This window comes from Rhamphochromis longiceps, linkage group LG12, assembly GCF_057381845.1.
Source record: "Rhamphochromis longiceps isolate RC_006_pf linkage group LG12, R_longiceps_female_GT1.1, whole genome shotgun sequence".
NCBI classification, from domain to species: domain Eukaryota; kingdom Metazoa; phylum Chordata; class Actinopteri; order Cichliformes; family Cichlidae; genus Rhamphochromis; species Rhamphochromis longiceps.
In genome coordinates this window covers 9,410,895-9,432,283 of record NC_140568.1, presented here as the reverse complement: position 1 = coordinate 9,432,283, position 21,389 = coordinate 9,410,895, and the positions used below count along the sequence as shown (strand labels likewise).

General features: G+C 44.1%; 1 protein-coding gene across 2 annotated transcripts in view; it reads left to right on the top strand.

Moving 5' to 3' along the window:
• The window catches only part of LOC146656864 (transcription factor 7-like 1-B), a 30,729-nt gene extending 10,282 nt beyond the window's left edge, over positions 1-20,447 (top strand). Inside the window, exons 4-12 of one of the 2 annotated variants that reach the window (XM_085424642.1) lie at positions 8,185-8,268; positions 15,023-15,158; positions 15,398-15,500; positions 16,100-16,183; positions 17,985-18,125; positions 18,236-18,398; positions 18,495-18,602; positions 18,793-18,844; positions 19,452-20,447. In XM_085424642.1, the coding sequence (XP_085280768.1) occupies positions 8,185-8,268; positions 15,023-15,158; positions 15,398-15,500; positions 16,100-16,183; positions 17,985-18,125; positions 18,236-18,398; positions 18,495-18,602; positions 18,793-18,844; positions 19,452-19,936 (1,356 nt within the window). In that variant the 3' untranslated portion in view covers positions 19,937-20,447. The remainder of the gene's footprint in view (positions 1-8,184; positions 8,269-15,022; positions 15,159-15,397; positions 15,501-16,099; positions 16,184-17,984; positions 18,126-18,235; positions 18,399-18,494; positions 18,603-18,792; positions 18,845-19,451) is intronic. The other variant, XM_085424643.1, reaches the window with a different exon arrangement.
• Positions 20,448-21,389: the final 942 nt, after the last annotated feature.

Sequence of the window (21,389 nt, the reverse complement as noted above, 5' to 3'; positions counted from 1 at the left end):
ATCACACCTCAGCACAATCTCACCCGGCCTCAAATAATATTAATAATAATAATAATAAAAAAAACCTTCTCAGTTTCTTTGTTCAAAACACCTCAAAACTTTCAGCCTCCACCCACAATCTCAACTTTTCTCCCTGCCCCACCACCGCCACCACCCAAACATGTCCTCCAGCCAGGTTTATTATGCCGTTTCACGCAGACCAAAATTGCAGCTGCATGGAGAACAATCTGGAGCACATTAGCTCAGGCGCTGTGATTTATAAATTGTTTCTCAGGCCATAAATCCCTGCTGTAATTGTGCACAAGCACCCCCCCCCCCCCCCCCCCCCCCCCCTCTCTCTCTCTCCAGTCACCCCCTCCTATTCTCTCCCTCTCTCGCTCTCTCTGAGCAGCTTACAGTCCTTGGGTTAACATTTAATTGTTTGCAGAAGTGTGCAGCTTGGATTGAGTGGAAGCTTGTTGCATTGTGGCACAGTATCGCAGAAACAGTTCTCCATGAAAGATAAACTTTCCTACTTTTTTAAAGGCTGTTTGTAAAACCCCCTTTTTTTCCCTGTCGCATGGTGTGAGCTAAACGTTCAGAATGGGATGTGAGCGTTTTTGTCTTCAGCTCCCTGTTACCGTGGTTCATGCTCTGCATTCCTGAATACTATGTAATTGTAAGGGGGCCTCTCCTCAACCCTGTCCCAGGGAATCTGATATTTACAGCAGCCCCTGATCATAATCACCTTGCCCCTCTCATTAGATTGCATTGAAAGTGAAAGATAGCAGCAGCTGTATTGTTTTAAGTAGCATGTCCAGCCTCGAGGTCTCAGTGGTCTGGTTAATGCCATGAAGATTTTTTTTCTACAAAAAGTTGTGACAGCCTGTATGAATTAATATTAGTTGCTCAAAACTGGACATGTTTTCCCAAAATATGTAAAAAGTGATTTAGTCAATATTAAAATAAACTGATATTGGTTCTCTGCTCATGTTCCTGCTTCATTGTTTTGCTTTCAAGAGACCTGGTGAACCTTGAAGAGGTAAAGGACCTAATGACCCATCCTGCCTTGTGATTCCTCTATAGGCTTTTCTTTACACCGTGAACGTGTAGGTTTTGTCTGACGGGTTTCAAGCTTTTCAGAGTTTCAGAGATGTAAGAAGAGCCCTGCATGGGGACAAAGTTATAGACAAGCCTATTGCTAAATCGTGATTTAGCACTCAATATCAGCACGATGAAAATGAAGCTTGCAGACTGTAAGGAAATGACTTCTACAAATGTTTCAGGTATTAAAAAAAACAAAAAAAACCCCGCTGGCAGTCTTCCAGACCTCCCTGCAGTCTGCTGACAGTACGCATAACTAATCCCGGGGAATGTCATGGCAATTTTGTGCTGTGTCACACATTGTGGAGGTTTGAGATTGCTTTTACTGTTCGATTCAAAAGCTACATTGTAGCACATGTAGCAAATTTCTTTCTTTTGTGCCAAATGATTTTTGAATATAGTTTGCATGACTGTTAGAGCTTAAAAACAGCGACATATAGATGGAAATGAATTGATTCCACGTCAAAGCGACTGATTCCACAGCTTTGCCACCTTAAATTATATGGCCTCAGTCCCTCTCTGAGTCCCCTGTGTTTAAGGACTGACTGTGGCTGAAATATACCTGTGGCATTTGAACATGTGTGTGTGTGTGTGTGTGTGTGTGTGTGTGTGTGTGTGTGTGTGTGTGTGTGTGTGTGTGTGTGTGTGTGTGTGTGTGTGTGTGTGAGTAGGAGAGAGCCGGAGGAGAGTGGAGGGAGTGGAGTTTGCAGTGGGGTGATAGGGATGTCAGGTAGTAAAAACTGAGATGAGGCAGGGCCCAGAAGTCTGCGGGGCCTGGAGATTTGCGCTTTAGCACTCAAGAGAGCAAACACAGGAGGCATCTGCAGGCAGCTGTGTGTGTGTGTGTGTGTGTGTGTGTGTGTGTGTGTGTGTGTGTGTGTGTGTGTTTGGGGGGGTGGTTAGGGGCTGCTGCTGCTCAGGACAGGGGTTGGGGGAGTGGAGCTGGGTGGTGGTGAAGAGACAGAGGGGAGGGGGGTAGGACTTGCAGAGTGAACACAATCAGCCCTCTGTTTTCATAAGACTTGTGGTATGTGAGAGCAGAAACAAATGTGTTTAATTTAGGCTCTTTTTTTTCCCTCCTTCTCTCCCTCGCTCTCTCTCGCTTGCCTTCTCCACTACACCCACTTATGCCCACCTCAGTTTTTCAAAACTGACTGCCCCCCTTCACGACGCTTTGCTGCCGCTCCTCTAGCCCTGTCAGCTACTCTTGGGAAGTTAAAAAAAAGAGAGAGAAAAACAATTGTGCTCTGTCAGTGAGAAAAAAAAGGTGCACTTTTAGACGTACGTGTGTTTACTCTCGGAGGCTGGGGGTAAATATTTATTTGCAATTTCTGGAAAAAGAAGAGAGGGGTTATTTTTATGTCTTCCCTGTGTATTTGGGAGTGATTACCACGCTGTGGTATTTGCCCCGTTCAGCGCGAGTGGGTGGGGGTGCATGCAGAACTTATTATTGCCTCCTAAACGCCTTGGCAAGAAAACGCAGCATTATATTGGTAACCCACGCTGTCTCCGGTCAATTTGTGTTTGGTCATAAATGAAAAATTCAGGTCTCACTTGTGTGTCATTGGCGTAGTGTTGACACACACACACACCTAGATTTGATTTCTAAGTCGAGCTTTACTGTAAACAACCAGCCGACTGCTGGTAACCACGTCGTGTTCTGGAGTTAATTATACAGACGTTTACAGCTGTGAATTTCAATGAAACGAGGCTACTCCCCAAACAATAAAAACGTTGCGTTCCTGCGCGACTGGACAAACAATGCCGCGGGTCGTTGAGCAGAAAGCATATCTTGGACATTAGAGGGCTAGCCTGTCTTGACATCGGATCATTGTGACATTAGCAGGGAGCCGTTTGTGACAATCGAAAGCAGATCTCCAAAGGTGCAGAAAACCACATAACTGACTTCACATAATTAACTTTGAATAGCTTTGCACCCTACTCTCTGTCTTTATGAGATGGCCTTGCTCTTACCAGATGTATAATTATTTTCTCCTGCGTCTAATTACACAGTGAGTTTTTATGTGACCTGCTGTTGTGCTCTGTAACAAAATTACTCACTTATTCCTGACTGTACCCTCACTTTAGCTTTAAACGGCTGATTAAAATTAGCTGAAATCCAAGGAGGAGAACAATGGCGGCTTCATTCTAACACACACATTGCAGTTAACGTTGGTTACACTCTAGATGCAGGAAGTAATAACTCAGGACCATGTCATGCTCAAGGAAGACAAAAAAAAAAAAGAGTAGCCTCATGAAACAAATAATTGCTTGAGTTGCAAAAATGCAAACGCCTGCTTAAGTTGCAGCTCACTCACTGAGACAGAATGTTAAAGAAGCTTTTTATGGGGGTTTGTCTTGGCCTTGTATTCTGTTAATGCTGTTTTATTACTGAAACAAATTCACTCCAAGGACTTTTCAAATAAACCCGGTTTGCTGGTGAGTTTGGCCTTGTGCAGAATACACATGAGGTAGTCATATGACGGCATCGCTCATTGAGTAATTTAAAGCTGAGACCTTTTGAGAAAAGCGCAAACCCACGTATCTTGCCTGTTTTCGGAAGAGCACGTCATCGCTGCGTACGTCTGACATACAGTGCGTATCCTGCACGAACCGTCTTGGAAATGTCGGAAGAAGCTTGACGCTGCGCTGTCAGGACCTCCCCGGCGCTGCCTCCCTTCATCGCTTCTCGCTCCCCTTTTTTTGCACTAATAGTTCTTTTGTGTACAAGAGCATGTTAAGAGGCCAATGAGCCTGGCCTTAATAGGCCACGTCGTCATAGAAACCACAGCACTCTGGATGTCTGACCTTTGACCCAGTTTTTCTACTGGCTGTGAATAAGAGTGCAGGACGACCAACCGGGTCACAATAGAAGCCTGGCAAACTGAGGGAGTGCCCCTGTCATAGTCACTTAACTTCATTCCTCTGTGGGCTAATGGACACTTCAAATGTGGTAGCCATTAGCAGCATGCTATTTCCAGTGCAGCAACACGGGCTTCTCACAGTTAATGTAGTATAAACCAAGACGACAGGCTTCAACCCCAAAAGTTTTTTATGGGTGCCTAATGTAACTGTATTTATACTCCATGTATTCTGCAATAGAAATATCACCATAACTTACACTCTCACCAAACTAGGTTTTTTTAATCTTCCTCTAATTAACAACCTCCCTACCACCGCTACTAATGCATACTTACCTCATAGTGGACCAGTTGAAAAGTCCACATTCAGTGCAGGCAGTAGCCTCATTCGCAGACGGTATTGCGGGTATTACCAGCTGAGCCGCTTGTCATTTCCCCATCAATTACACGCTAATTAGCACAATGACTTCCAAGGTTTGCTTAACAATTGTCTGCGTAATTGTCCTTAATGTCGACAAACAATGGTGCTTAATGCAAACTCTGAGACAAAGGCGGGTGCTACCTATCACACTTTCCTTTGTGCCTTAAAGTCTTTAATTGTGTTTCATGCATAGATCAGGTTTAGGTGTCAATAGCCCCGCGTGGAGCAGGTGATATCAGCAGAGAAAACCTGGGAGGGACTGTTCCTGCCGGGAGCCTGACAGGGTTATTGTCTGAAGTTGCTGTTCATATGGGCCGGGGGGACGGTAATTAACACCTCAGCCAAACAGCAAGCTGTGTGGCCCATTTGTTTTCTGTTGGGGAGGAGGGTTAAAAGAAAACAATGGGGAGGAGTTCTCCACACAGTAGGTGATTGACATTATCTGCCGGGGTGATCCATGGAGGCATTCCTGCTGCTCGGCTATTCACCGCAAGTTGGGCGAAGCCGCTTTTACAAGCACCAGGCCGCGTCTGAGCTGCCACTTTATGCATATTCGCTCCTTTATTTGTTGCCTGTCTGACTGTTTTTCTGTTGATTTGAGTGAGTTAATCCAATTGAGCATATCATGCTAAATGGTAAATGGAATTGTGCTCATATAATTCTTTCCTACTCCAGCTGACCACTCAAAGCGCTTTTTGCCACAAGCCACATTTGCCCATTCGCGCACATTCAAACAGTGCTTCATTTTATGCCCTTTATAACTAAGTAACATTTGGTGGGGGCGGGGGTCCATGTATTGAGCCACTTCCTGATCCACCGCCACCAATACATATGCAAAATCCTGCAATCCGTTTTAGATAATATAGCAAAATTAACATTACCTAGATTTACGCTTAACACGACTCCTCAGTGCGACCTTTAAGTTAACAGATAGTTGTTAGCAAAAGTTTGGATTTTTTTTTCTGTCCCTTTGGCAGACTCTCTGACTTAGTTTGACAGCAAATGTCCAGACATCTGTCTCTTCTCCGTGCTCCGCTGTTGGCCTGGAGTATGGCAGCGCACACTTCAGAGATGACAAAGACTCTTGGCTGTGTTTTCCTCTGCTCTGTGAGAGCAATGTAACAATTAGAACCCAGCTCTGGCAGGCCACATGCCCCCGAGCATATGTTGTATTCTCTGTGTTCAAAAACCCAAACGCCTCCAGTGCAGCTTTTTTGGAAAATTTCAGTGGCATCACTGCCACCTTTGTTGCATCTGGGTCCTGTAAAAGTAGCACATTCTACTGATGTCTATTCTGAGTGTTGGAGGCAGCAGGGAAGGCTGGAAGACAATTAGAGAGTTACGAAAATGGATCAGCTAAACTTCACTTTAGTTACACACTTCTTTCAGTACTCTGTCCGAGTGTGCTTACCAGAGCTTCCAGCCCCCATGCTGAAATAGGCATTGCTATGAGACCTCAACCATATGGCTGCGTTTGTTTCTAATAAAATAAGGGCGCGTGTAAAGCATTTCCAAATGTCTTGCAGTTTAATTTATATTAGGTTATCTCCTGTTTCACTCTTTTACAAACATCTAGTACCGCTTAAGCCACGGCATTTGAATCAGCCACTTAAAAAAATGCTGGCTCCTATTCTGCAGTGCAAACTTTCTTCTGACACTTTACCTGTTTTTTTTTTCTCTTTCCTTCTGCACTGCAACACAGAGAAAGTTTTTGCTAAGCAGCATGGCCCCCAATTCCTCACCTTTTGTTTCCAGAAGCAACTCACAGACTCGAGCACCCTCCCTCTCTCCCTCTCATGTATGAGTGAGCGGTGTGTAGCTCAAAGTGTGGACTGGAGCTAATGTGACAGTGTGCGGCTGGCATTACCTGGCTGGATGTTTCGGGGAGTGTGTGAACAGTTGCTACATAGGGCACACTGGCAATTAAAAGAAAAGTAGGTGCTCAGAAAAAAGTGCCCGGGGGCATGTTCCTCAGTCCTGGCAGAAGCTGTCAAATAAGGGATGGATTGGGTGGGAGAGCTGGAGTGGGCACGGCCGGGCCAGACCAAACGCTCACAATAGCGCTCGTTTCATTTGTGGAAGGACTCATGATTGACATAGATTAGACAGAGAAAACTGCATTGTTTTGGATTTTCTCTCCGGAGAGTAGCATTCATTAGGCACTATGCACACAGCAGAGTAAAGTTTCAATAGGGAGCTAGCAGCCTTTAAAAGCAACTGCCTCCTGACAGTTGTATGGACTTGGGCCCATTAGTTGGAACCTACGATTCAGCCTTGAGCAGTATAGTGAAAATGAAGAGGGCTGATGTCAACTCCAAGAATTTCCCCCCTTTTCGAAGGGGAAAAAAAGGTCCCCTCCCCCTACCTTAGTGCTCTGTTGGACCCCAGCTGTCAGGAAACAATACCCTCTGCCTGCTCCGACAAACTAATTCCTGAAAATGTTTTTTTCTTCTTCCCTCCTCTCCCTTTTCCCTCTCCTGCCATAATGTCTTTTCCATTTTTAACCCACAGCCATCCAAGCTTCCTTCCTCCTTACAAACCCGGAGTGATGAATGGAGTTTTAAAAATCAAAACCTGAATGCATGACTCCTCTAGTTTGCCTCTTTGTCATCATTTATCCTGCACCGACTTTCAGAAAATGGACAAAGCTTTGCATATAGTCTTTAGCTGATTTTGTCCAGCTTTAAAAAATTTATTTTTTAAATGTTTTTAAGCGACGGGTACTATTAATGACCTTCTTTATTAGCAAGATGTTTCCAGTGGGCGGACTTTTTTTTGCACTGGAAGTCATACATGGAGTCTTATTTATAAAACAATGCTAGTTCACTGCAGACTGATAACAGTGGATGCATGGGGAAATTGCGCAACAACATGTGACAGAATTTATAACGCTACCGAAACAATGACTTGCGAAGGCTTTATGTGTCAACTCGACATGGGCATGAATGAAAAACAAACAACACTACCTATAAAATAAAACTCTTGATTATTTTTAAATTGTACCAGGGAGAAAATCCACATGCATGACAAGCTGCTGTATCCGGTATTTAAGCTGATTCATAAACCAGATGGTTGGAGCTCTCGGGCTTCATGCTATCTTCATTGCTGTGGGACAAAAACAAAATGCTCAGTTTGTTGCATCGAGCAGTAAAACCTCTTCTTGAGCGCATTTCTCACAAAGGGAGAGAAGAACAGTAATAATCTGACAAGCAGTTGCAGATTTCTGTCTAGCAAATGCCAGAAAAAAAAGAGTATGATTACTTTCATATTTGAAAAAAGTGTGGAGAAGAAAGAAACGAGCAGGGGCTGCGATCAGGTCAAAGGGCCATACGGATTGAGGTGGGTAGTCAGGAGTCTTTTGCTGATCTTTAGATGGTTCTTCCTCTTCCTTCCAGCTGTCTCTTCCCACCCGCTCAGCGATGGGCGCCCACAGCTGGCCTCTTGTTTTTCCCTGACAAACGGCAATTTCACAGTCCTCCACCAGTCCGTTGTGTTCACATCGCTCTTCCTACTCTCCGCTGTGCCAGAACTCACTGTCAGACTCCAGCAGCACTGCGGGTCTCGTACAGGTGTCTGCTGGAGATCTCTGTGGGTTTGACACCATTTTATGCCACTTTTGCACTGTGCGGAAAAAAAGATTGGTCTGCCTACACTCACATTAGAGAGTGACTTTTGCACACGAGACTCTATTTTTGAATGCGTTTTGTTAAATCCATATATTTTATTTTCAGTTTTTTGGTTGTTTTTTGTAACCCCCTTTCCCTGTAGTGTGTACTTGCTGTGGTTCAACGCTGCTTCTTTTTTTTTTCTCACTTGCAGTACTTGCAGATGAAATGGCCACTTCTAGATGTCCCCGGATCTGCAGGACTAAAGGATTCTCGCTCTCCGACACCTGGCCATTTAGTAAGTAAATCTCAAAACAGAACAAAATTCAACCCAAACAACGATAAGATGTGCAAGCGGGGTTCGACTCCGAATTCTTGGCATTACCGATCACTGACAAACACTTTGGATTGCTGCACGTGCACGCTGCAAGTGTCGGACGTCTTCCGCAGGTTTGCTTCAGTGCGTGCGTCAGAAAGATTGTGGAATAAGTTAAGTGCTTGCTTGACAAGCAGCAGAACAGCTTGCATGAGGGAAGAAATAAACACGGAGTAGAATTTCACACACTGCACAACTCAGCTCAGCAAATCCATTAATGTGCACACCAGCAGAGTCCCACTATTTACCCTCCCTTATTTTTGTGGCGCTAATAAGATGCTTCCTCCCGGCTGCATCCTACAAGACATTAACCCAATTATCAGACAAATCATATAAATGTATTGAGGGAATCAATTTACTGCAAGCTGTATAAATGCTTTAATCAGACCATGAGCGTAATGCGATTATTCACGATAATGAAGTTATCGTGTGCATGCAAATCTGCCGGTTCCCACCCATCCATGTGCAGCTTCCCACCACAGCCTGCAACACCCGCAGTCCAGCTGCTCAGCAGCCTGTCTGTCTTTACCACAATAACTCAGTCTGCAGCATAAATCTCTCAAGTTTGATCCTCCCTGCCATTCCTCAACTTTCCCACACAGGTGTGAGCTAATCATGATGGTGTCTCACTCGGGTTAGACAATGCGGGGTCTCAGCAGACCTGTTTGGTTTGTGGCTTCACTGAGGGATGTGTGTGTTTTTTCAGATGGAAAACACAAGATAACGTGGAGCCTGAAGTTTACTATCTAGCATCTCACCTGCATGATTGTATCAGGGCGTTTTCTGGTTCAGGAAGCCAATTTTTAAACAGTGCAGAGAGTAGGAAGCCATTGTCACTGCTCTGTAGTCGAAAACAGTCGCCGTGACTCAGCCCCCTTGACCTTAAATCCTGACTAGACATGCTTGCTGTGTTTGCGGTTGATCCTCTGAATCCTGTAATTGCACTGATGCATTTGACAAAGTCCTCATTGAGAGCAATTAATGGGAAATTGTGAAGAAAACAGAGTTTGCTCATGGGACTGCAGTCCTGACTTTATGTCTCAATTAAAGATATTCTATTAGGAAAAATCCTGACCTATCAGTGACCCTTTTTGGTTTTCTTTTAGACTCTAAGCAGCTGCTTGGTGAAGTTTTGCTGTTTAGCCAGTACTGAACACTATAAAATTGTCTGAATCCCCATTGTAGTGAGCAATAATTCACAGAAATGAATGCGATGATGGCAGTTGGATTAAAGGAAATTAAAGAACGTTGACTGAGGTTTAGTTCTGCGGTTGGATTGTTTCTGTTCTGTCCTTCAGTAGCTGTTGCTACTTTTTATGTGACTCTATTGTGTCTTGTGGCCTTCATGTCTTTGAATGTCATTAAACCAGAAAAGCTAGTACAGAAAGAAACAATGTAGAAGTCTGAGAATGCGAGGGATCGTTTTCTGGCAAAAACTGTCTGAATACAAAGTATCATTTGTTTTTGTGTATTTCTCTTTGGAAGTTTGGAACATGTGTTCTCTTTTCTTATGCATTTAAATGTTTAAAAAATGTTTTTGTATATGCACAGCAGAACTTGGAAATTGCCTTTAAATTCAACATCTGTACAAGCTCTGTACTGGTGTTGGCGTTGTTAATGCTAATACTGTTAAGACGGCTGTAATGCACGGGCGGTGCGCTGTCAAATGTCACGTATGAAACACTTGTGGAAAAAATAATTATGCTTTTTTTTGCGCTAAATCAGTGTCAGTGATGGGGAAGTTCACTGAAAGTGTAACTGCTTTCATTTTGTCATCTAGATGAGCAAGTCGCTACGCTCTATCTTGTGACCTGGGACCACAGGGTTATTTGATGTGGGGTGGGTAGATCGAACGCTGGGTACGGCGCACTGTGGGCACTGAGGATAAAAAGTGAAACACCCCGCTGTGCCCTTACCACCCCCCCACCCCCCCCTTCTGGGCCAGGTGCCCACATACTCCTCTGGTGTGCTGCTGCTGACAGGGAGCCAGGCTGATTATGTGCTCATTACTCCAGCCGAGGAGAGAGAAGGAGAGTGGGAGGGGAGCAGCAGGCTGGCTCCCCAGGCCTGCAGGCTCCCTAGGCCCCAACACTGCACTAATGAGAGCAGGGGGAGCGGATGGGCACACACGGGGGGCCAGGGATTACTGCCCAGGGCCAAGAGGAGCCAGAGAGAGAGACCCAAGGAGACGCTGAGGAGACCCCAGCAGGGACTCCTGAAGCGGACCTGTTCCCTGCGTGCGTTAGATTTGACATTGTTGCTTCTTTTTTTATGTGAAGATGGACCGCCACAGTTTGGATTATCTGCTGGGGCCTGCTTATAGGGATATGCGTATTCATGCATTTTAAAAGCATGTCGACAACTGGGTTCACTGATAAGGTTTTTGCAGTCTGTTATGGAGAGGCCTGCTCAGTCAGGCTCTTCTGCACATTAATAACTTTTAGCCAGTTGCCACATGTTGATATGTGAAACTTTTTGGGGGGGGGGGGACAATGCACTTTCAAATTTCTACCAATCGGTGTTGCCAGAGCAAAATTGCTTTGACATTTCTGACGATTCTGTTGGCGTGAATGAAACAAGAAAAGATGTTGGTGAATAGAAATTGTGTTCGGTGGGTCCGGGGAAAGACCATCTTGCCACAGATTGGGTCCATAAGGCCTGTATGCTAATCGGAAGCCTGCTCTTGCCCGAGATCCTCAATTATTCAACAGACAGGTTTGTTTAGCATTCAGTTGGTATTGCTTTTGGTAGTAATGATGATGGTGGGGTTGGAGGACTGGGAAGAAGGGAACAAGCTTTTTTTTCATGAACATACCACAGCGTGTCTTTCGCGCACACACACACACATGCACACTCGAGTGAACCCCAAAAACCCCCATTTCAGCTCCTGTGTTCAGAGGCTTGCCTCATGAATAACGCATCAAAGGCGCTGCAGGGCCAGGTGATGCAGTATGGAGAACTTGTCAGCCCATCAGTAGTGACCCAGCTGGAGGAGAGGAGAGGAATCTTCTATAATATATCGATTCCCACTTTGCTAATAGTGATCACAAGCCTTGCCGTACTTACTTGCAGTAATTCATTCATTAGACCTGTTGTCTGTCTCATTACTGAATAGTTTTGTTAATCTGTTTTACAGAGAAGCTGTGACTCGTTAATCAGACAGAACTGGCTGTCTGTCCCTCAGATGCTTACTGGATTACAGCACACTCAGTCGTCAAATATGGGCCGATCTGCGCTTGACAGAATCGCCCTCTTTGTTTCAACATGGTATGGAGTAATCACGGCACCAAGGGGCCTGATCCTGTCAGCGTATCACAAGCTACTTAGTCACCGAATTGTTTAAATGAATCAAAGTGGCATGGTAGAGAGCAAGATTCCAGAGATGCCTTTTTGTCTTCCCACATGCGTCTGGTGTAATTTCTACATCTATGGGCTCTTAAAACATTTTAAGAAGAAATATTAAATAAAAACGATACATTTTTTTCCCTCCCCAAAGCGATACACATATTTGCCTTCGACCTATATTCCTTTAACAGACCTTTCACTGGGAGTCCGGTGAGATTTTCTCGTTTTGCATTAGGCAGCGAACAACCGAGATCCATGAAATCAAAGGCTTTGGGAGGACTGTACTGAATACTGATCTAAGGTCTGCAGTCCTGCTGGGCCACTGCAGAGACAGGATCCTCTTCAGAAATGTGATGAGGAACCAGTGCTTTGATTCCAGTCGAACTCTTTAGAGGAGCGTACTCAGATCGAGTGCGGCAGACTGAGTGAAAAGATACTGTTTATTAGTGGCCGATTCACCAGAAAGTAATGTTACTGTCTGATAATTTACAAATATTTATCGCTGGTTAGGCTCCAGAGAGATCTGTCCGTGTTTACAGCCATATTTATGGTGCTGACTTTGCTAGCTCTCTTCATTTATTTAATGACTGCTGAGGATGTTCACTCCAGTAATCTGATGCCGTATTATTCTAACCTAGAATTATAATGCCGTTGACCTTGTCAGAGGCGATGACCAGTCGCAAAGGCGTGCACTGCCTGTGATGAATGGCATACTTTTTGGAGTGGCTGATTTTAAAGACACACAACCGTACGACACGGTCAGTCCCCTTTCACGTCCGCTTCCTGTTGGCGTTGACAAACAAGGCTCGGATTTCTCAGCATGCCAGGCATTCTTTTCACGCCGTCTTTCCTCGAGTTTTGAAAGGCCTCTGAGCCTCCCACCCAGAATCGCCGAGCATAAAGACACACAAAGCTGCGGGGTTATTCAGTTTGTTCTAAGCTCTCTTCCCCATCGGCTGTTTGCCTAGTAATTCAATTCAGATGTGCAGGATCCAAAAACATGTTTGCTTGAATGAAATCCACTCCTCCACCCACACTGACCAAGGACTGTGCTTTTCTTAGCACCGTTCCAAGTTGGACAGCCAGGCTAGGTGCTGCCACCTCGGCCTTTTTAGCTTTAAGCCCTCTTCAGAGACAGACATCTTTTCTCTGCACCGGCTCCGAAACTTTCTGCTCTGGCTTTTTTGTTTTTTGTTTTCCCCCCATCTCTCTCTCTCTTAAACCTTCCTGTTGCTATTTCAGATGAGCAGCTCCGAGTGTTTTTACTTGGATAGATGAGGGTTATGCACCATTGCAGGCATGTTTGGAACAAGCACATCGATGTAAAGATTTGTATCTTTCTGGCGTAGACAGCGTCTGTATGTGTTGTTTGTATTTAACACGTGGCTCATGACTCCTGCGGTTTTCCTCTTACACTTGGCTTGTGGATAATAATACTACGCCTATGATGGTTTTCACGGGCTTGAGGAATATTACCCCGGACATAAAGCGAGCCAAAAAAGGCACTGATAAACAAGTTGTTTGGTTTTGAGTTATGATGTCTGAGTTCTGGGGAATTTAATTAATTTAAACTAGCTTACAATTATGCTGATTTCTATTCATTTAATTAAAAATATATGTCGAAATAAAAAAGGAATTTGCTAGCTCAAGTATCCATTTTCATCTCTAACAGAGAAGCTCTAACAGGTAGCATGTAGGTCAGAATAGTTTTGCGTCCATGGAAGCTGCACACGGCATTTCTCTCTGCATTTTGTCAGGCTGGAAGCAGCCTGGATTTGAAACTAGTGCCTTCAAACTTAGAAATATCTTTGGAGCGCCCGATTCATGTATTCCAAGATATGAATTATTAATGTGTATCATTTCAAATTCTCACTGAACTGCTTCCCAAAATGTGTTGGCACCCAGGTCTAGAGGTCTCAAACAGCTCTCACAATATAGGGAAATTCATAAGTCGGCATATTGTACATGAAGTGGAACAACAAAGCACAACTCAAATATACATGACATGTGGGACCGAGGATTTTAACCTACTAAGTCAACACCATCTCTACCACGATCCAAAGCCCTCCGTTCTCCGTATGCATTTACCTCGCGTCCTCCAAGTCTGGAGACATTTTAAAAAAAGAGAACTCTTGTGGAAAGTGATCTTAATATAGCCATGTTTAACACCAGTAAATATTTTCCCCACTCCATCTGGCATTACCTGAATCAAAGCCTGCTTTAAACAGGAGAAACCACTTTGCTAAAGACTTTTTTTTTTTAAAGAGGAAAAGGTTGGACCTTCCTTTTTCTTAAAAAAAAAAGATGCAGAGAAAAAGCTAACATTTGGAACAATTCTTAGCAGCGTGAAGCAAGAGAGCATACAGGACTCTCAATGCAAACCTTGTTCCCTGGCAGACCACGTTAGAGAGAGAGACAGAGGTTGGGAAGGGGGTGGGGAGGGATATTGAAGAAAGGTTAGCCTGGAGGAACAAGACTTCTTTCTCCCCTCCCACCCCTTGACCCTCCCTTGTGACAAGTTGAGCCAACAAGTGCTCTATTCAGCCCTGCAGCCAGGGGAAATGACTGCTAGGCTGAGTGCTGCCTAATGAAAGTAGAGACGCTGGTTATTATTATTGTCTTCATCATCCCTTTCTTAATGCTGGTCAGATCTCACAGAGGATGTGTGCTTTCTTGTTTTTTCACAGTGTGTGAAGCATTGTGGAAATAAGGGAAAGACATACTCTGCGTGTTGCTGGCCTTTCTGCTCGTCACCACTTATCTGAAGTTATACAGAATTTTAAGTGGTTTTCCAACATTAGCAGCATTTGTAATCCGCCCGTGGTGGTTGCTGTCAGACGGAGTGGGAGATGATGGCTCCACATGTTTATGGTCGTTTCGTTTACCTTAGCCCCATTGTGTTTATTTGCGGCTTGCTGGTGCGACTTTTGGACTCGGTGGCACCGTTGTTTTTTCTTCTTGGACTGAACAAACAGTTCTCTCCTCAGCTAAATGGCCGTAATGATCTTGGCATGTGTCCGCGAGGCCTTTTTACTGCTTCTTGGTGCCGGTCCAGATTGCATCACAGGGCCAGTCACACGCATAAACTGTGATGTTTACCATGGAGGGCATTCACAAATTATGGCCTATTTATGGCGTGCATTTCTGTTGTACAATAGCCAGCGTGAATCATGCACTTATGGGAGACAAAATGTTTGCTTCAGATACAAATATAAATAATTCTTTGATGTGTAAATAAAACACTAGTACAGAAAAACACATTAGTGTCACTCTCTTCAATCATGATGTCAGGCACTTGTTGCTCACCTTCAGCTCTCTGTGTCTCCTTCAGTCCAATAAAGTCCCAGTGGTACAGCATGCTCACCATGTCCACCCGCTGACGCCCCTCATCACCTACAGCAATGAACACTTCTCCCCTGGCACGCCGCCATCGCACCTCTCCCCAGAGATCCTTGACCCAAAGACAGGTAAAGCATCTGATGGATGGACTAACCTTCACATGGAATCTTTTTGCAAGGAAAAGTGGCGATAAAACTACAGTTGTTGTGTTATAATAATATGAAATTAAGCACTGAAATGTGCACGGATAAGTGCACATCTTATTGGCTTGAAAGTTTCGCGCCTTAAAAACAATTTGGCATATATTGTGGAAGTTTGATAGACTTTTTTTTTTCCTATTAAACTGATCTTTCTGTGGCCTCCGTAGGTATTCCTCGGACACCTCACCCATCAGAACTGTCTCCATACTACCCCCTGTCTCCTGGTGCAGTCGGTTCCATTGCACACCCTCTCAGCTGGCTCATGCCACAGTACGTTCCTTTCATTGTGATCTGTTTGCATAGCCAGATGTATTACTTAGTTATTTATACATATCATATCTCTTTTAACTGGCTGCAGTTACATGTGCTCGCCTAAAAAATAGATTTTTTTTTGACGACCATCTTGCGTCACGTTCTTGGAATGAGTTCGCTTTGTGGGCGCGTCCACCTGCTGTGATGATGCATATTAACAGACCACCAGAGATGTTAGCTAATTAGCTGCGCTGGCTTAGTGGCCAACTTTCGACCGCTTCTCCCTGATCTAAAATTTAAAAAAGCGCAATAAATGATTTATAAAATTCAAGTCAAGCAAGGAAAAAAATTGTATTTCTTGTCCAGAAAGTTTTTGATTGCTACACCCAGGTTTTAATGCAGCATAGAACTATATCATGACAGTATCATGACAAGACAATTTATGAGCATTTATTGGTTTTGCCATGGGTCCTGTAATCAATTACAGCGGTGCTGTTCCACAAGCAGGGGATTTGAGTTGATGAGGGGAGGATTAGTGCTGATGGGTTAGCTGTCAGCTGTGTTTGATCCACCTCACTTTGCAGCCTTCGCTCACTCCGTGTACCTCTGTCTCCCAGGCAGGGCCAGCACATGTACTCCATCCCTCCAGGGGGATTCCGTCACCCCTATCCAGCGCTAGCAATGAATCCATCCATGTCCAGGTGAGTGGATCACGTTCAGTAACACCCCAGCCCTCCCGAAGGGAGACATCTAATATCTGTTGCCTCTGTGGCATGCTCTGTTCACATTTTTCCTGCAGTATTAACTTCAGTGGTTAATACTGTAAATGTTATTTGGAGTGGATGTTGCTTTATTTATAGGAATGTAAAGAAAAAATGCAGTATATCCGCTTGGAGAAAACACTGTGAGACGGTGGACAGGCAGTGGTGTCAGGACTACAAAGGGATGTAAGGTCTAAGTCTATTGGAGACAGGTTCAGCTTCTTAAATAGAGCAAATGCATTATTGGCATTCAGGGCTTCTCTCCTGTCTTTTCTTTGAGAGCTAAACTTCTGTGGTCAGGCCAGTGTTCTGAGCCACTCCACATGTGTGCGCGCACACACACACACACACACACACACACACACACACACACACACACACACACACACACACACACACTGAAGAGATGAAAGGGCTGAGAATCGATTAGGACAAATCAAAGCTCATCTGAGCCAACACGTCCCTTCAGACTAAACTCTCTGACCCTCTGTCAAAGTTGGAAAGATTTGTAGGGAGCCTTCCGGTGTTAGTATGAGATGAAATATTCAGAGGGTTCTCTGTGATCAATAGCATGTGTAACTCCATCCTGAAATGAACTCGCAACAATCAAAGCACGCCTCACACAAGGTTATTTAATGCACCAGACGCACTGTGTGCCAAATATTGTGCCAAAATTTCTGCTATCATGGAGATTTGAAATAAACTCGCGGTGAGGCTCTCTGACCCAGGAAGAAACCCGCTGAAACGAAGACGTTACACGAAACACTTTCGACAGTATCAGTAAGATATAAGTAAGCGTAAGTGTAAAGCGTGAATAAAAATTTATGGCAACAATGATGAACACTAATGGAAGCAATATCTTCAAAATACGGAGCTTGACTGCATGCCATCACTCGGAGCAGCTTGAGTTATTCACTGGGGAATAAGTAGGATGTTTACAAGGATAGCTGGTAAAGGTTTATTACCAGGGGAGTCATAAGGGTCCTGTTTGTTTATGCAGTATAAATTATTAAGAATATCAAAGACGAGGGGGAAAAAAAGGAAAATAACACATGAACTGAGAATTAGCTCCTGTTTACTGAGTTGTTTTTAGACTTTTTATAAGACAAGAAGTTTGGTTTGAACACATGTCGCTGAGTGTGACGGTTAGAAATCATCACATATGTAGGTTAATAAGGCACATATATAATACATATGTGTGGTGTCACTAACGACAGCCTGTGTAACATGCTAAAACACTTAAAAGAGGTGAATGTTCCAGTCTTAACATTAACTAGAGTGACTGATCCTGGCCTGTGGAGCTTAATTCCCCCTCTTGTCTGTTACAATGCTCCTTTGTATTAACTACTGGAAATTGAGAGAGACACTTTGTAAAGGTGTTCTGTGTGGACGGCTGTCAGAGCGCTCTCCGCGGTCTGGGACGTGGTAAGGAAAGAGGTTTCAGGTGTCACAGCCCTGCCGTTGCCATGGTAACAACACATTCCACTTTTCTTCAGCCTTTGGTGAATAAAAGGCCTTTTGAAAACGTCTTTATTTGAACAAAAAAGAAAGCATGTTACTCATTGTGTGTATGAATTTAGTCTAGACGGAGGCAGTAGGCACAGTGAATTTCACCCCGAGGGTGAGGCAGGGCGGTTATGTGCCAGGTTAGCTGAACTTTTTTTTTTATGCCATGTCAAGCTGACAGAGGTACGCTGTTACATCCCGCTGTTAAAACGTTGCCCCCTTTTTGCCCTCCCAGCTTGGTGTCCAGCCGTTTCTCCCCTCACATGGTCACCCCACCTCCGCACAGCCTCCACCAGACCGGCATTCCTCATCCGGCCATAGTTTCCCCGGCCATCAAGCAGGAGCCCAGCGGTGACATCAGCCCCTCGATGCACGCGTAAGACAATTCAGCAAAACCTGCCTTCATTGCTGCTCCTCGTTATGCTAAAATCTACTCGTGCTTACTCGGTCATTCACACGGCTACTTTCATTCTTGTTTTGGATTAGCAGAAAGTCCCCCGTTCCTGCCAAGAAAGAAGAGGACAAGAAGCCTCATATCAAGAAGCCTCTGAATGCTTTTATGCTGTATATGAAGGAGATGAGAGCCAAAGTGGTGGCAGAGTGCACTCTGAAAGAGAGCGCGGCCATCAACCAGATCCTTGGAAGACGGGTAAGCAGTGCAGACAAAGGCGTTGGAGTTTACACATACATATATGTGTGTGTGTGTGAGAGTGTTTAAATGTCCTTTGATATACTCTGTCCACAGTGGCATTCCCTGTCAAGAGAGGAGCAAGCCAAATACTATGAGCTGGCCAGGAAAGAGAGGCAACTTCACTCCCAGCTCTATCCGGGATGGTCAGCACGAGATAACTATGTGAGTGACACATTTCTGTTCTCAGGTTTCATATCGTGACTGGATGATGTTTAAATTTATTTCCCTTTAAAGTTCAGTCCAGCTATGACTATAGAAACTGCCCTTTTAATCTTTGAAGTGAAGTCGGTGAATTTTGTTTGCTTTCACTATGAAAAAAACTGTTTTTAACAGCATTGTTTCATGTGTGCAGGGAAAGCGGAAAAAGAGGAAGAGAGAGAATAAACCAGACTCAAAACCAGAGGGTAAGGGGCCATTTTCTTCCTGACTGGCTTTATTTGGTTTTTTTTCCCCTCTCACATTAGAGAAGAATGAAAAATTGTAGGAACTAACAGCGAGGGCTTTATTTTTCTTGCAGAGCTCAAGCCCAACCTGACACTGCACATTTCTTCTGTTATTTTCTTTCCCCCTTTTTTTTATTTCTGCGTGAATTTTGTCCTTCGCTGGCTCTAACTAACTCCTTTCCCTGCTTTTATACTTTGACAAGCAGCTTATGAGGTTCATTGCTAATAGTGGTAGGTATGTCTGCTATTGTGCAATCAAGTTACCACGGCAAATTGGCCAAAAAAGGGAGCTTTTCACTCTTTAGTGCACATTTTGTGTACATTTTGTGTTGTTCCTCTTTTGATCCATGCACACATACCATTCGTATTATGCTGTGAACATCCTGTTTCAGTCTTCTTGTTGTCAGTTTAAAAAAAGGTCTTGTTTCTAACTTTAACATCGTGCTTCATTGCTTAAATAATCACTCATTCACTTCTGTCGGACGTGGCATAAAGGGACTTGCACCAGATTTGAAGTCAGCGGCGGATCCATAATTCAGTTTGCTCACTTTTCCTCGTTTCCCCGCAGACTTCTCGATAAGAAGCAAGAAGCAGTGCGTGCAGTACCTGACCTCGGAGAAGATGTGCGACAGCCCCGCGTCGTCACACGGAAGCATGCTGGACTCACCGGCCACTCCCTCCGCAGCCTTGGCCTCCCCCGCCGCCCCCGCTGCCACTCACTCTGAACAGGCCCAGCCGCTATCGCTCACCACCAAACCGGAGGGGCGCATGCAACACCACTTCTCGATACCCGGGAAAGCTTCCGGGTCCACATCCTCCTCATCCTCCTCTTCCTCCACCCCTTCCTCTTCCTCCTCCCAACCCACCATGTCCATCCCCGTTGGTACTTCAGGTAGCCAGTCAAACACACCCATCCTCACCCGGCCAATCCCCTTCACCTCTCTGCACCCCTCCATGCTGTCTCCCCCTTCGCCCTTCCACCAGGCCCTTCATTCCCATCATGCCCTGTTCCAGTCGCAGCCCCTCTCCTTGGTTACCAAACCAACTGAATGAATTCACAAAGGCAATTTTTCTTTCCTCCCCATTTATTGTGCTGTATATTGATTGCTTTTCTTTTAAAAAAAAATAGTTATTAGAACAACTTTTTTTTCTAAATAATGAAAAGGATGAAATATTATTGGTCAATATTTGACCGTCTCCTTTTCTACATCTCTCAATGAAAACAAAAATGTATTTTTTGTAAAGTTTACTGCAGAACTGGTTTCTTTTTTTTTGTTTTGGTTTGTTTTGGTTTGTTTTTGTTTTTGATGCATTTATCCAATGAACCTCTTGTATAAATGAACCTATGTACATAGTTTCTTTTATAAAAGCAAAAAAGAAACAAAAAACACACTTTTACTTTAGCCAAAACCTGATTAATGTTAGTATGAAGTTTAAGTCTTAGTACTGGCCAATAATTGCAACCCCCTTCTCCCCCCCAACCCCTCTTTTTTTTTTAATTCACGAGTGTGTGCCCCTTCTCTGACATGTTAAATAAACATTTGAAATTGTTTCTTAAAAGAAATATCTCAAGTCTGTCTTTTCAATGCTGTTTCTGGTCGTTTAACAAGGAGAAATTGCTTTAACGAGGTGATGTGGTTTGGATTAGCGTTCCTATAAAAAGTGACCACAGGGCATGACACTGTAGGTGTAGAAAATCACATTTAAAGACAAGTATGATTTATCAGGGCTGCATTTAAACTGGAGGGGGCAGCCAAACAAAAAACAAACACAGCTGTCATTTTTTTATGCCTACATTATCCTTCAGCGCTAACGTGAGAACGTCTTCAGCAAAACCCTCCTGACGGTGGCAAAGACTTTAATGTTTAATAAAGCAGAATTAGGCTAACCACACTGGAAAATGAGTGCCTGAGCCAGGGTAATGGAAATTTCAAGCCCGGTATAGACGCAAATAAAAAAATAATAGACATCTGCTCATTCTTGGAATGTGGCATCCCTCAACAATGACTAAAAAAAAAAAAAGCAGGTCAACCCTCCATCCCAGTGCACCGTACCCTACTCGGGCTCCCCTTTTTTCCTTTTGCACTTTTGCTGCATCTTTATTCACCGTTTGGCACACTGCTTAGGCTTTAATTAACTCAGAGGTAATGGGATGGAGCCCTTGGGACCTCATTAGGCATTTCAATTAGTGAAAAAATACACAAGGTAGGTTACAGTTTTTGGTGGCTTTGGAGATGAGTTTTTGGTGGCTTTGGAGATGGACCAATTATGTGGGAGCAGAGGGGGGGAGGCCGGCCAGGACGAGATAACTTGCAACCCCTCTATCTACCAATTTAACTTAAGCAAGATGTTACCTGCTGCAGGGAGCTGGGAAATGTTACTTTTTCACATGCATTTACATATAAAGAAGACTTAACAATAACACAGAGAACGATCTGTCTGTCTTAGCTGATTTTCTACATTCAGATGAAACATAAATAATCAATGACATTGTCACAGAAGCATC